General features: G+C 41.9%; 1 protein-coding gene across 6 annotated transcripts in view; it reads right to left on the reverse strand.

Moving 5' to 3' along the window:
* Ten-a (Teneurin-a transmembrane protein) overlaps positions 1 to 12,666 on the reverse strand; it is a 1,070,822-nt gene that overhangs the window by 12,323 nt on the left and 1,045,833 nt on the right. For 5 of the 6 annotated variants that reach the window (XM_076790528.1, XM_076790527.1, XM_076790525.1 and 2 more), the window contains 5 exons: positions 9,952 to 10,071; positions 3,478 to 3,662; positions 2,536 to 2,687; positions 887 to 1,545; positions 322 to 557 (listed from right to left, as the gene is read on the reverse strand). In XM_076790528.1, the coding sequence (XP_076646643.1) occupies positions 322 to 557; positions 887 to 1,545; positions 2,536 to 2,687; positions 3,478 to 3,662; positions 9,952 to 10,071 (1,352 nt within the window). The remainder of the gene's footprint in view (positions 1 to 321; positions 558 to 886; positions 1,546 to 2,535; positions 2,688 to 3,477; positions 3,663 to 9,951; positions 10,072 to 12,666) is intronic. The other variant, XM_076790526.1, reaches the window with a different exon arrangement.

Consider the following 12,666-nt stretch of genomic DNA (forward strand, 5'->3'; position numbering starts at 1 on the left):
TCGTCAAGGCCTGAAGGATAAACGTCGCGGAATTGTCCCCACTATCACGGGGTATCAAAGAGGCCTCGGACGCCGAGGAGTGTAAACATAACACGGTTCGGATGTGTCTCCTGTACGATATATGTCGTTGACAAGACCCGCGTTGTTGACATATATCGAGAATTCACTGTATCAAGAAACTGCATAACCAATTCATTCCTTAATGGCAGAATTAAACAGGACGCTTTGTATCCTCGCGACAATTAACAATGAAATATTCTGCATGGTTTTGAATGGTTTTGTTAGCATCAATTAAAAATTAAGAAGTTTCTGTGCAATTACCTTTTGGATGAGCCAATTTGGCACGAATAGCCGGACCCTCGTCTCCGCAATGACTCTCGTCACCGGGGATGCATCTCTCACCACTGCCAACAACTGCCTCGATGTTGATGCTAGGATTCTGTACAACTTCCAAGGTCAACGCTTTCAAGATTTGATGTTTCTCTGGATCGCTGATGTACAGGTGTCCATCAGCTGGAGATACGCAGAGGTAGTACTGATAGGCCACCTGTGTGGCGCTGTAAAATAAAATTTTTCAAATTCATAAAAATTGGGTCGTAATGCCGAATTGCAGAATTGGGTCCATACTGATTCAACTTGGAATTCACGGAATAAAAGAAGAAGAATATTTTGTTCCTACATTGTCGTAGCACATGAAGAGACAAATTTGACAATTTACAATTGTCTTCGATCAGAGTGCTGCTTCAGTCAGTGACAATTAGGGGGTGTCTCTGGGGTGTATTTAAAAAAAAAACGTTGGGTTTTTTTAACGTTACTGTTAAAAATCGGACATCTCAGAAGCCTAATACATTCTCCCGCTTTTTCCGAGCCTGGAACCGCGACTCACCTCAATATCAGCACAGTGTAGACATTTCCCTCGGGCGTGATCCTCCTGACAAGATTGAAATCCCCAACGAAGATGCTTCCATCGGGTCCGCTGGTGAGAGCCACAGGCGTCAACAGCCTGGCGTCCTTGGCCAGTCCGTTGCAGTCTTGGCAAACTAGGTTCCTCTGCAGGCCAGTGCCCATGACGACCTTCACGGTCCTAGGGTACTGCTTGAAGTGCAGCGTGGTGCCATCGCCTTTCTGCAGGATGCCCTCGTGAAAATTGTAATGATGATGTATGTCGAGTCCCCATCCACCTATGTCCGAGATGTCCACGTCGAATCCTTGCATGCTGGCGGTCTGCGTCTCCCAGATGACCGAGGGACAAGTGGAGTGCTGGTAGCCGATGGAGATCCTGGCCTGTGCGACACCGTAGACCTTCTGCTTGTAAACGTTCCTCTTGTTCCAGGCGAAGGTGTGCGTCAGGTTCGGGTCCGCTTCGTACGTCTTGGTGTGCAACGACCCCTCGATCTCCACGTGCACGTGCACGTGCGTCAGCGACTTCGGGATGAACGGGCCGGTCAACTGCATCCTCACCGTGGACAGGTAGCCGGCCGCCTGGTTGCTCTGATACATCAAGTGCAGGTTCGAGCCCGGGATAGCGATGCTCTCCTGCACGATCTGCAAGAACCGATCCCGGTCACTCGAAAATCTTGTTTACGGCCACCGCCGGACGCAATTTGAATTTTAAATCAGCCCCGGGAAACAGCTTCCGCAGCTGCACAGATGCCGACTGAGAGCGAGGAAAGCTGCTACAAAGTGTCCCCTGTTATGCACCGGACGATCTTGCATGCGCTTTCGCAACCGGGACAAATAACAGATTGCAGTTTGATGGGCTGGCTGCAGCGGGGATGGGGATGAAGTACGGATGCGAGACGAATTTGCAGGACTTTTTGGGGCTGCGGGCGGATTTTGTGGCCATCTTCTTTTTGGGGATCTTTGGGAAATCGTTGCGAGGTATTGTTGGTATTGTTTAAGAAATTTTAAGTGTCTCGGGGATTTATTTTTAGAGTAATAGGACCGGTGTTTTTAAGGGGACTTCTTATTTGGCCTCTTCATTTTAATCACTTCATTTCGGCATCTCAGTCAAAAGATTGTTTTGTAACAATAGAACTAGAGTTTTGAAGTGGCCTGAACATTCCAATAAATTCGTCTTGCCATTTCATTTTGAAAATTGCTTTAGAAAAATTGGAATGAAGAATTAATTCATTTTTGGTTGATCTCATCAGTCAATTAATTTTTCTAATTTTAGATCATTCTGTATTTTGTCAACGAAATATAAAAAGGCGTGTTTATGTTCTTGGATGATCACTAGACTGCGGATGTTATGCGTTTATTGCACAAATAAGTGCAAATTTAAAACAATGAAAAGATTTAAATGATTTAAGAATACTGATGTTCTGATTTCAGTTGGTTAAATTTATTAAAATGAGAAAGAAGTATTTATCTGGTTCCTGCATCTTGCGATAAATGCTGACAATTTTTCATGAAGATCCCTAGTCTGATGATCGCAAATTCATTTGCATTTGGGGCATAAATGTCGTAGATGGTTAGTGACATGAGGATTAAGATCAATAGAGTCTACAACCGATATGAATCGTTGCAGTTTACCTGACTTTCCGCGAACACCAAGCTCTTGCCAGGCAGTCCTCCCACCTTCTCAGGCATCCAAGTGCTAACGATGATTGGCCTGAGGAGCTCATGGTCGTGCTCCAGGCACGGTCCGTGCTCGCTAAATAGTCCCATGGAGATCCCTGGGAAGCCTATTATATTGTACGCCATAAATGGTAAGGAACTTAAAAACATAAAACACTTAAGGACGGAACAAAGACGGCACACACGTTCAACAATGTCACGGACGGGTCCTGTATCGTCTATACGGATGGTCCATTGATTATTAGCACACATTAGCAAACTCAGTAAACAAACTCAACGGAACCGAGGAACGTAAAGAATAAAACCATAACGAACAGAATCAATAAATACACATATATATGTATATATAGAGGGTGTTCAACTACAGGTGGGAGAAAATTTAAGGGATGGTGCTCCAAGACAATATGAGACGAAAATGAAGAATACAAATATTGCGATTTCGGCTTCATTTCTTAGTTATCGTCAATTAAAGATCCGCCTAAAATGTGGCAACCCGGCCGACAGAGGTGTACGTTGCTTACGTCATAAAGGCGTGCGGCCGTACACCTCTGTTGGCCGGGTTGCCGCATTTCAGGCGGATTTTTAACCGATAATAACTAAAAAATGAAGCCGAAATTGCGATTTTCTTACTCTTCATTTTCGTCTTATATTCTCATGGAGAACCTCCCCTTAAATTTTCTCCCACCTTAGTCGAACATCCTGTGAAAACACCCTTATAAAAATACATATAACATATAGACTCATGTTTAATGCACGTGTCTTCGCTATATCGAAAGCTTCTGGGCCGTTTATTCGTCTCGTTAACAGGGTGGCGATAACGGGGGGCCGCGACATAACGTGAACGAAATACGAAAATAGAGAAGGAAACGGAAACATAATATGGGAGTTAATACTTACCGACAGCTGGGCTCGGGGGTTGGTTCGATGTATGGGACTGGCCGTCCATGTTAAGGGTCATCACCACAGGAGGCATAACCACTATTTGATTCCACGGCACGAACACGGTCATCGTAAGGGGTCTGAAGGGGCTGCGCTGGAACTGAAGCGTCACTGCACCGCCGCCGTTGACCAGCACGTCAAACCTGATCGAAGTAGGCAAACGCATTTCAAATACAGCACTCCCCGCTTAAATTTACGAAGATTCGCATCCGGAAGTCGAATTCTTGCGTTACAGGGTAGCGTTCCTCTTTCAGGAATGGACTAGAGCACAGCTCGACAAAGTGGAAGAATAGATACAGTGGATAAAGGGAGGTAGACGCAGTCCATCTAGGTTCGACACAGAACGTGCGACAAAGAAAATTTCAAATTCAGTATTTTTTGTTTTACATTTTCAAATATGGTATCAGAGGGTTGTTGAGATTATCCCGATTAAAACGAGTCCAAACACGACGTAAATCGGTCTATTTTTATAGGCTTCGCACATGGTAATCTTACGTTGTTTTTAATTTTGTTATTTATTTTGAGTCTACAAAACTAGTCCGATTTATGTCGTGTTTGGACTCGTTTTAACCGGCAGAATCTCAGCAACCCTCTGGTACCATATTTGAAAATATAAAACAAAAATTACTGAATTTGAAATTTTAATAATACTCTTGGGATGATTTTTAGAGTTAGTGTGTCAGACATCTTCCCTGAAGGATTAAATGGATTGATTTATCTTTGCTGTATTCTTCAGGTTTTTTTCTTTGGTCCCATTCGAATTTTAATATCATTATCACCATCACGATTGTGTAACACTTTTTGCGTCTATACTAGTCAAGTTCATGCTTGAAGGGGCTGTGACAGAAGCGTCACTGCACCGCCGCCGTTGAACAGCACGTCAAACCTGATCGAAGTAGGTAACTGCATTTCGAACTATACACCGCTTCCGGTATTAAGTCGCGGGGCGAACCGGCGATCGATAAAGGATACCAGCCGGTCCGGCTCGACCGTGACCAATTCGAACCGGCCAGTTTTCGATAACCGAAATATGCTTATCGAGTTCGATTGTTTCGGGCATCCCTGATGGAAAACCTGTCGCGCCCGGAGCTGCGATTTTATTTTCCGATTACGATTATTTCTCGTTTTTAACACACAGTGGTCCGCATTAATGCTCCGGCACCTTTATAATAGATTAACCTTTTCGGCAGAATTCGTGACGAACCAGTCAGGCAAATAAATTTTTCAATTCTATTTTTATTTCAAGTTTGTCTAGATGCACTTTGATGCTTTGTTTTCTTCCAAAGAATTTTCTTCCTCGCGTGGACTACAGTAGAACCTCGCTGGTTGCACGAAATGGGACCGAAAATGCATCGCAACGAACGAGGTAACCAATCATAGTGATTCGCAGTGTCGATTTTCTTTTGTTTTTATGTACGCAATCACCACAATCCCCACCGCGAGTTTTAATACTTCCAACAACTCGTGGTGGGAGGCGTTAGTATGCAACGAACGAGGTTGCAACGAGCGAGGTTTCTACTGTACTTCTATCAGGTGGTCGTAAAAATTTCGTTCACAATGTGTACGTTTAAAATTGTCAAACAACACGATCCCTTAATATTTTATTATTTTCCAGGCTTCCTCTTACTTATCCGTGCAATCTACTTTATTAAAACTTTTTGGCACAATTTAATATTTCAGAGTCGAATATAGTTTACAATATATTTCCACACAGGATCGCCCTATTTTTAAGCGTAGCAGTCACAATCTTTCAGTTCATAGCAATGAAATTAAATTGGTAATCGTTGCCTACGAGCTGCAACAAGATGTACTAGGGAAATTACTTAAACATATAATTTCTAGTATACAAAATAAAGTCTTTATATAGTAACTAGACCACAAAGCAAAAGAACATTGCCCTAGTCAGAAACGTCAACTTTTGAGGATATTAAAATCACTAAAAATTCCAAACAGCATTACCACATCCCCTGTACACAGTCGCCTGCCATCAAAATCGTACACACCCGAACAAAGGCAATTTCAAAGTTCAAAAACCGGACAAGGGTAGACGTCACCGCAAAATAAATTGATCCCGCACGCGTCTACGTTGCGATAGAAGTTCCCCATCCCGAAGCCCGGTCTAAAACCATCGAGACCAAAAGTGGAATCACAGAACTTGGTCCCCGGGCCAACCCCAAAAAGGTATCCCAAGTCTCGCCGCCCATACTCGCAACCCAAGCGTCCCGAAACCTGGCTCGCATACTTATCGGCGATAATAACCGGTAATCTATCAGTGCCTGGCCCCGGTATTCATTAAAGGTGAATGGAAACGGTGCGAAGCCCTGGTCCAGGCTTCGGATTACGTCGTTCTGACAGGTTCGCCGGGGATTTCGTCGCGATGCAATCTCGCATTCGCAGTTCCACTGTGTTATGGTAAAATTTCGACAGCTATCGGGAGAGTGAATGGTAGTCCGAATGGGGTGGCAGGGGGTGAGGGGGAAGGGGGAGAGGTATGGCCGGCTTCGAGAAAGAGAGAGAGAGAGAGGGAGAAACGGAGGTCGGACTAATCACGCAGGTTTGCACGGAGTAATTAGGAAGCTTTCGACATCATTAGCTGGGGCTTTGATGTGGTTTGCCGGGCCAACTCCTCCGGCTCCATGTTTCAGGATTATCCTCGCCGGGATTACTATATACCTGTTCGATATATAGGTGTTCCACGGCGTCTCCATCCCCCTTTACACCCAACCGCCCCTCTCCTCCCTTCATTACAATGCAGCCTTGATCCTATTACGAAGAACGTCCAAGCTGGCGTGCACGCTTCCCGTCCATCATCGTGCGCAAATACTAACGTCACGCATACGGCTCCGCCAACGGGAAATTCGCGAGCATCATTCGCGAGCGGGAAGGATAACGAGTGTCCTTGAGCACGCGTCAAAATATGTAATGCATCGATGCACCCTTTGAAATGGAGCTATTTCTCTATATATGTCGCCGAGACCTGGATGATAAGTGTCGCGCGATTATCCCCACTACCGTGGGCTATGCCCCTTGAGGGGCTACGAAGCTCGAGAGGCCTTGGAAGGCCGAGGAAACATAACACGGCTCCTGGACGATACACGACGCTGGCAAGACCCGTGTTGATGACATATATCGAGAGTTCACTGTACTTCTATAATCCTCGGACACCTGCGAATTCTAGGCCTATGCCGGAGTCATGTCTGACCCGCGCCGATATTTCACTTGTACAGTCCCGGGGCAAGGGCGCCCGCGGGTGCCCGCGGGCATAGCCGAGGGCAATATGACGTCAACGAGAGAAATATTGCTTAATTTAACATTTACACAATAAATAGAATTCATAGAATATTAAACAACAATACTTCAAAAATCGAAGGAAAATCACCAGCTGTTAATAAAGATCTCTTTCTAGTCCCTAATTGTCATTTTCTGTAATTAACACACCAGCCACTATCGATTGCAGTACAGCGAGATAGGAGAATGGACAATTTTGGCACGCGTTGCTTGCCCGAGAAGAATCGGTAATGTGGAGGTAAACTGAAACCGATGCAGGTTTCATGAAACCTAAGTGTCGATGCATACATCGCGTCGTGTTCGAATGTGTACAAGGAGCTTAATAGGCTCGAGAGCTGGTTGTTCCTCGATTTCGGCGAATAAAACATGAAAACTGTATTCAATGGGGCGAAATTTTAATCAATGATTCGCCTCGCCTCGCCACTCGATGCGCCCGTTGTTCCGAAGTTGAGATACATTGCGTTTTACCGTGTTTATTTGTTCTGGCTGCGTTGTGAGATGGGAGGATGAGGACCGTTCGAGATAACGATTCATCTGGTCATCGTTGATGGTGCTATCGTGAGCTTTATGGCGAGTATGGAGCGACGTGTACCACGCATTGTAAAGTTTTCAAGCACCTTGTAAAACGTAGCTCTTTAAACAATACGGACATTTTTATACAATTCGAGGGACCGTGTGCGATAATAAAAAAACTGCAAATAATTTATGCATCAAGTAACCAACGCGTATCAATTTATATATCGATGGGAAGCTTGACTATTTTATTATTTTTTAATAAAAATACAAATCTAAGTATTATACTTAGTCTTTCTGTTCTTTTCGATCGTGTGGAATTTTTCCTGAAACATTATTTGTCCAGGTTTTAAAATTAATTTTCACGTTAATGTATTCACTCTACCAAATTTGATTAGGATCTGTAAAACGCAAGAAAGTTGGAGGACTACTCGATATCATACATTGAATTTTTTTCAATATTTGTTTCATTAAATAACTTAATTTGATTTTATGGAACTTTTGAGGTTTCTAGTTTGCCAGTCAAAGTGTTAATTCGTTACAATAAACATTAACTCGAACTTCCAACGGTTGCTAATTGCCTCGAAATTGGATTCTTGCGAGTAAATAATTTCTCAAATTAATTTGCCAAACACATTCAGCTGAACGAATTCTTCCGAAATTAACAGTATTTGTTGGACACACAATTGAGTATTGGTTGTGATTTTGCTGAAAATCGGTACAACTTTATCGAGAATCATTGCGAATTAGGAGACAATATTGTTCGAGATTGACTATTCCTTTGATGGTAACACCGTGTCTTTGTCGGCGTTCGTGCTGAATTCTTGAATTAAAGCGTGCGAGAGCATTGAATACGTGCCTCGCTGTCTACGCGACTCCTAACAGGCATCTTGTCACTTATCTCTTGATTAGAGCACAATATGAGCCACATCACCTCGGGTTCGCGATGAATTGAGACTACGGAAATGGTACCTTTGAGGACGAACCGGCCTCAATGAAGTGGCTCATCTAGTTGGCCGTTTAAACGAACGAAAGACGCGTCGTCGAGCTTCAAGCACCTTTCTTCTATTGGCTGATGTTATGCGAGCTTGGCACCGATAATTTAAGAACACTGTATTCGCATGACGGGAGGCGACAAACATTCTAATTCGATCAATTTGGCCCAGCAATTAGAGAATACGCGGCATACCTGGGATACCAGGTCGTTCGAGACGAATAGAAAATTACGTCAGAGAGTAGGATCAAATGAAACACTATAATACCATGGGGAAACTGGTAAACTATTATGTCTCAAACAGTTACCAATGATTGAAAACAAAAATTCTCTGAAACTTTGGTTCAACTGAAAAATAACAGACAGTAACAATTTTCTTACAGCAGTCCAATTTACTTTTAGTTTATAATCTTAGGAGATTAATTGATTTTCTCTAGTGATCTAAATTTTCAGTAGCTAGACCTCTGGACTGTGGATATTTATAGAAATGAAATCCCTCTGTTAACAATTGTAACATGCGGAGAAATAATGCAACAGTGGTTTGAAATTCTGATATTTTCACTGTTTACCAAACGAAGTTTGCCTAATTAGCAACGCGACACGGAAACGTAAAATTCCTCGGCACATTTCAGATTTTCTAGATAGTCTGACACGAGAAAGTAATATGCGAACGAGTGCATTAAAATAGTTTGTTCCCAAGTTTGGCATGTTTTAACCACAATTGCGGCGATCCAACGCTAACCGAGGAACATTTATAAATTGACATTTCCTTTCCTGCTCGTCCAAAAATGTCACTGGTTAAAATTCGCCCGTAGTATTGGGGTGTCGCAAGTTAGATAATGTTAATAGTTTATTAGACACTCCGACATTCTGAATTACCGGCTGAATGCTAAGTATGCATCACTTTCTCCGGTGTTTTGCACCTGGTGACGCTCTCCAGTTGCAAAACACGTTGGTAGCTGGATTCATATTAGAACCACCGGATGGATCAAAATGGATGTTTCCAGCTTTGATTTTAGAGTAATTCAATTTGCGTTGTTCAGAGAAATCTCAAAATACAGTTCATTCTTCCGTTCATCATGGATACCGTTCAACGTATCCAGAATAAGATAGCGTCTACCTTCAGAAACTAATAGAGACATGAATTAGGTTAACGAGACTATTCAGAGTTCCCTATAAAAAGCATAAAATTTCCACCCTGTTCATATGTCAGTGAATCATCATGCCAATGTTTTCCGAAGACATGTGACTGATCGAGGTCTGACAATATTTTAAGTATTCAACAATATTCTAAACATTTCAAATTTGAAGGAAATTCTGATATTGTCTAAAAAATTTCAAGGGAAAAAATTATAACTGCTTGAAAAGAGATCAAATGAAAATAAAAAGGGTTTTGTGTTAAAGGGATCTTTTAGGCTTCGCATACAAGTTTCATCGACTTAAATGAATTATTTAAAAAATATTCTAGTTTCAATACGTCGGCTGCCATATTTTTCCTCTACTTTTAAAACATTTTTGCCGTAATAAAATTAATTTAGTCCCAGTCATTGAATTATTTTGTGGAATTTTTAGGGACGGTGCTTAGGCAGTCGACGTGCTGAATTATCGTTATAAAATGGAGTAAAAATGGCACTTACCATCCATCGGCTCTGGTCAACGTGAATCCGAAGCGGGCGTCCCTGTCCACGGACACCCGGAGGCCTACTATTCCGATTCCTTGTTCGGTTACAACTTGTCCTCGCATCACCGCCACTCGACTGTTACAAATCAAAAATATATCCATGCCTCCGGAAGTCGGATCGTGTCGTTGATCCGTTGCGCCGCGGAAAGCTGATTCGAATTACAATTTTTCATAAACATTCACCGACAAACCGAAACCGCCCGATTAACGCTGACACATCGACCGCCGCATTTCTCGTTAAAAGAAAATTTCTAGCACAAACTACTCAAAACGAAAGAAAGCACAAAGCATTTATCGCATTAGGCCCCGTACTGTGTTCTCCTAATCGATATTAATTTTACGCCCAAAAAATTGTTAGAAGCAACGTTAGCGTCTGCAGAAGTAAATTAATATTTAATTAAAATAACTATCAAGATTAAGTCTTAATTAAGTATTCCGTGGAATTTTTGAAATCAATATTAATCAATATTGAATTCTTCCATTCTAACTTTCTTGGAAAATCTTCCAATACCCCAACAGTTTAAATAAATTCTATTCTGACTTATACTCCTTTTATGCCACAAAGAATGTGACGATATTCACGAGCAAAGGTTATATTTATTGACAAAAATACAGCAAATGGTTCGATTCCTCAGGCTCTATATTAAAAGGACTTCTCTTCATCTCCTTACTGTAGAGTTAATTTAGCAATAGTTATAAATAAAATAAATAAATAGTTTAGTCATATTTTAGTAGTCTGCCTATACTTAGAAAACAGGACTATCATGGTGTTAGACTTCGAAGAAAAAATAACAAATTTTAATGTATAATAAAAATGAAAAATTGTTACATATTAAAACCTCCCCTGGCAGTTAAGGGTGGAAAGCTAAGTCACATGAAGAGCAGCAGGTTCAGCATTCTTTACAACAAATTTTCATAACTAACAATAAGACCTGACCCAGATGCAGTAAATTTAATTTCTATCTATCCCTCTTATTTTTAATCCAACTATTAACAAATTTCAAATCTTCTTCATAATCCACCCAAAAGATGCACCTTTAAAAAGCCCTGTAACAACATGGTTGACCAAAAGTTATTAAAAAACAGCCCCTTGAACGCTTCACCGAACCACAGTACGCAGATTAATACTTGAAAAAGAACCCCGAAACTAATCAAAAACAAAATTTCGGCCGGAATGGGAATCGCTGGTCGCGGACCAGTGTCGAAATGGTTCTTTCTAAATATTGTTACGGCGGTCAACGCGTCGAGTTGCATCTTGGTGGAGGCTTCCGGACACAGATCGAATCAATTTAACGAGCGGTCTTTTCTCTCTCTCTCTGTGTGTGTCTCTCTCTCTCTCGTCCCAGCTCTCTATCTCTCGCGGCGCGGTTGTATCCTAAGGGCAGACGGCGAGAGCGCGAACAATCGATTCTGTCTGTCAAATCAGCTTCCGCGGTCAACGGTTCAATGCGATCCAATATTCTCACTTCGCTGCCAATACGATCCGCAACCTCCATTCGAAACTGGCGTTCCCCGTCGCGTCGGCTCGCGAGGGCTAATGCCTCCGCTCGAATCGGGAAGCGATACAAATTGATTTTACAAACGGAACAATGGGAAACGCACGCGAGTCTCCGCCATTCAGCGTTATCTCGCCGGTTTTCTGTGCTACCATACTTCGACGGGGTGAACAACATCCCCCGATCACCTTCAATGTCTCATGCTTCATTGCAACACTTAGTTTCGGCGACAGGAAAAATTTTAAACGAACGTCATTCGAAAGCCAAGCACTCTCAACCCTCCTATAACACTGTCCATTCAAACAGAATTAGGTATACAAACTAATTCGGGGTCCTCGCAAATAAAACAATATACAAGTTAAACTTCACAATTTAAACAAAACTCACGATCAATTGTAATTTTTGCACCGGCCTTCCAAAGCACTGTGTTATAAGAGAGTGTTATTAAGGGTTCAGGATAGTATTATAGTACGCAAACAATTTTTCCCAAAATCGCGTTGTCCGAGATTCGAAGGTCTGGTTAGGTTGAGAGCCAATTTTTTTTAATGGCAATGCATATTTTTATCATCATGTTGTAATAGGTAGACTGTAGATCTTCTTGCAAAATAAATATGTTCTGCATAAATTCTATGGCACAGAAGTTCAATAAAAATGTGCAAAAAATATTTTTTTTATTATCATTATTTTTCAACAGTATCCATATATTATTTTCATGTTTGTTCTGTTCTGTATTTAACCCTCACCATTTTTGTGGACTTCGGACCTTTGTGCAAAATCAAAATTATCTATATTAATTGCAAGAAATAAAAAGTCTCCCCTCCTTTAATAATTTTAATAATGTACCAATATTCCTGAATTCCTGAAAGATTTCTAGAACTGCAATCAAGACCAGTCCAATGACCTGTAACAACACGCGACCTTCACATGACCGTGATTACCATTTCAAAACACCAATGACCTTGTTATCTCGTGGAACACTTCAGAAAAACTTGCTGCTTACCATAATATTTACCTTTTTGCTTCGAACATTTTCTCGCATCATCAAATCCAGGTATTCAAGACGATCAAGTGATGTTGTTCACCCTATACGTTCGCGCGGGGGTGGCAGGGGTGCTTGTGTATCGGCAACGAAGCGGGAACATGTACGTGCGTTTTTCTTTTGCTTTTCTTTTTTT

The sequence above is a fragment of the Halictus rubicundus genome, chromosome 7, assembly GCF_050948215.1.
Source record: "Halictus rubicundus isolate RS-2024b chromosome 7, iyHalRubi1_principal, whole genome shotgun sequence".
Taxonomy (NCBI): domain Eukaryota; kingdom Metazoa; phylum Arthropoda; class Insecta; order Hymenoptera; family Halictidae; genus Halictus; species Halictus rubicundus.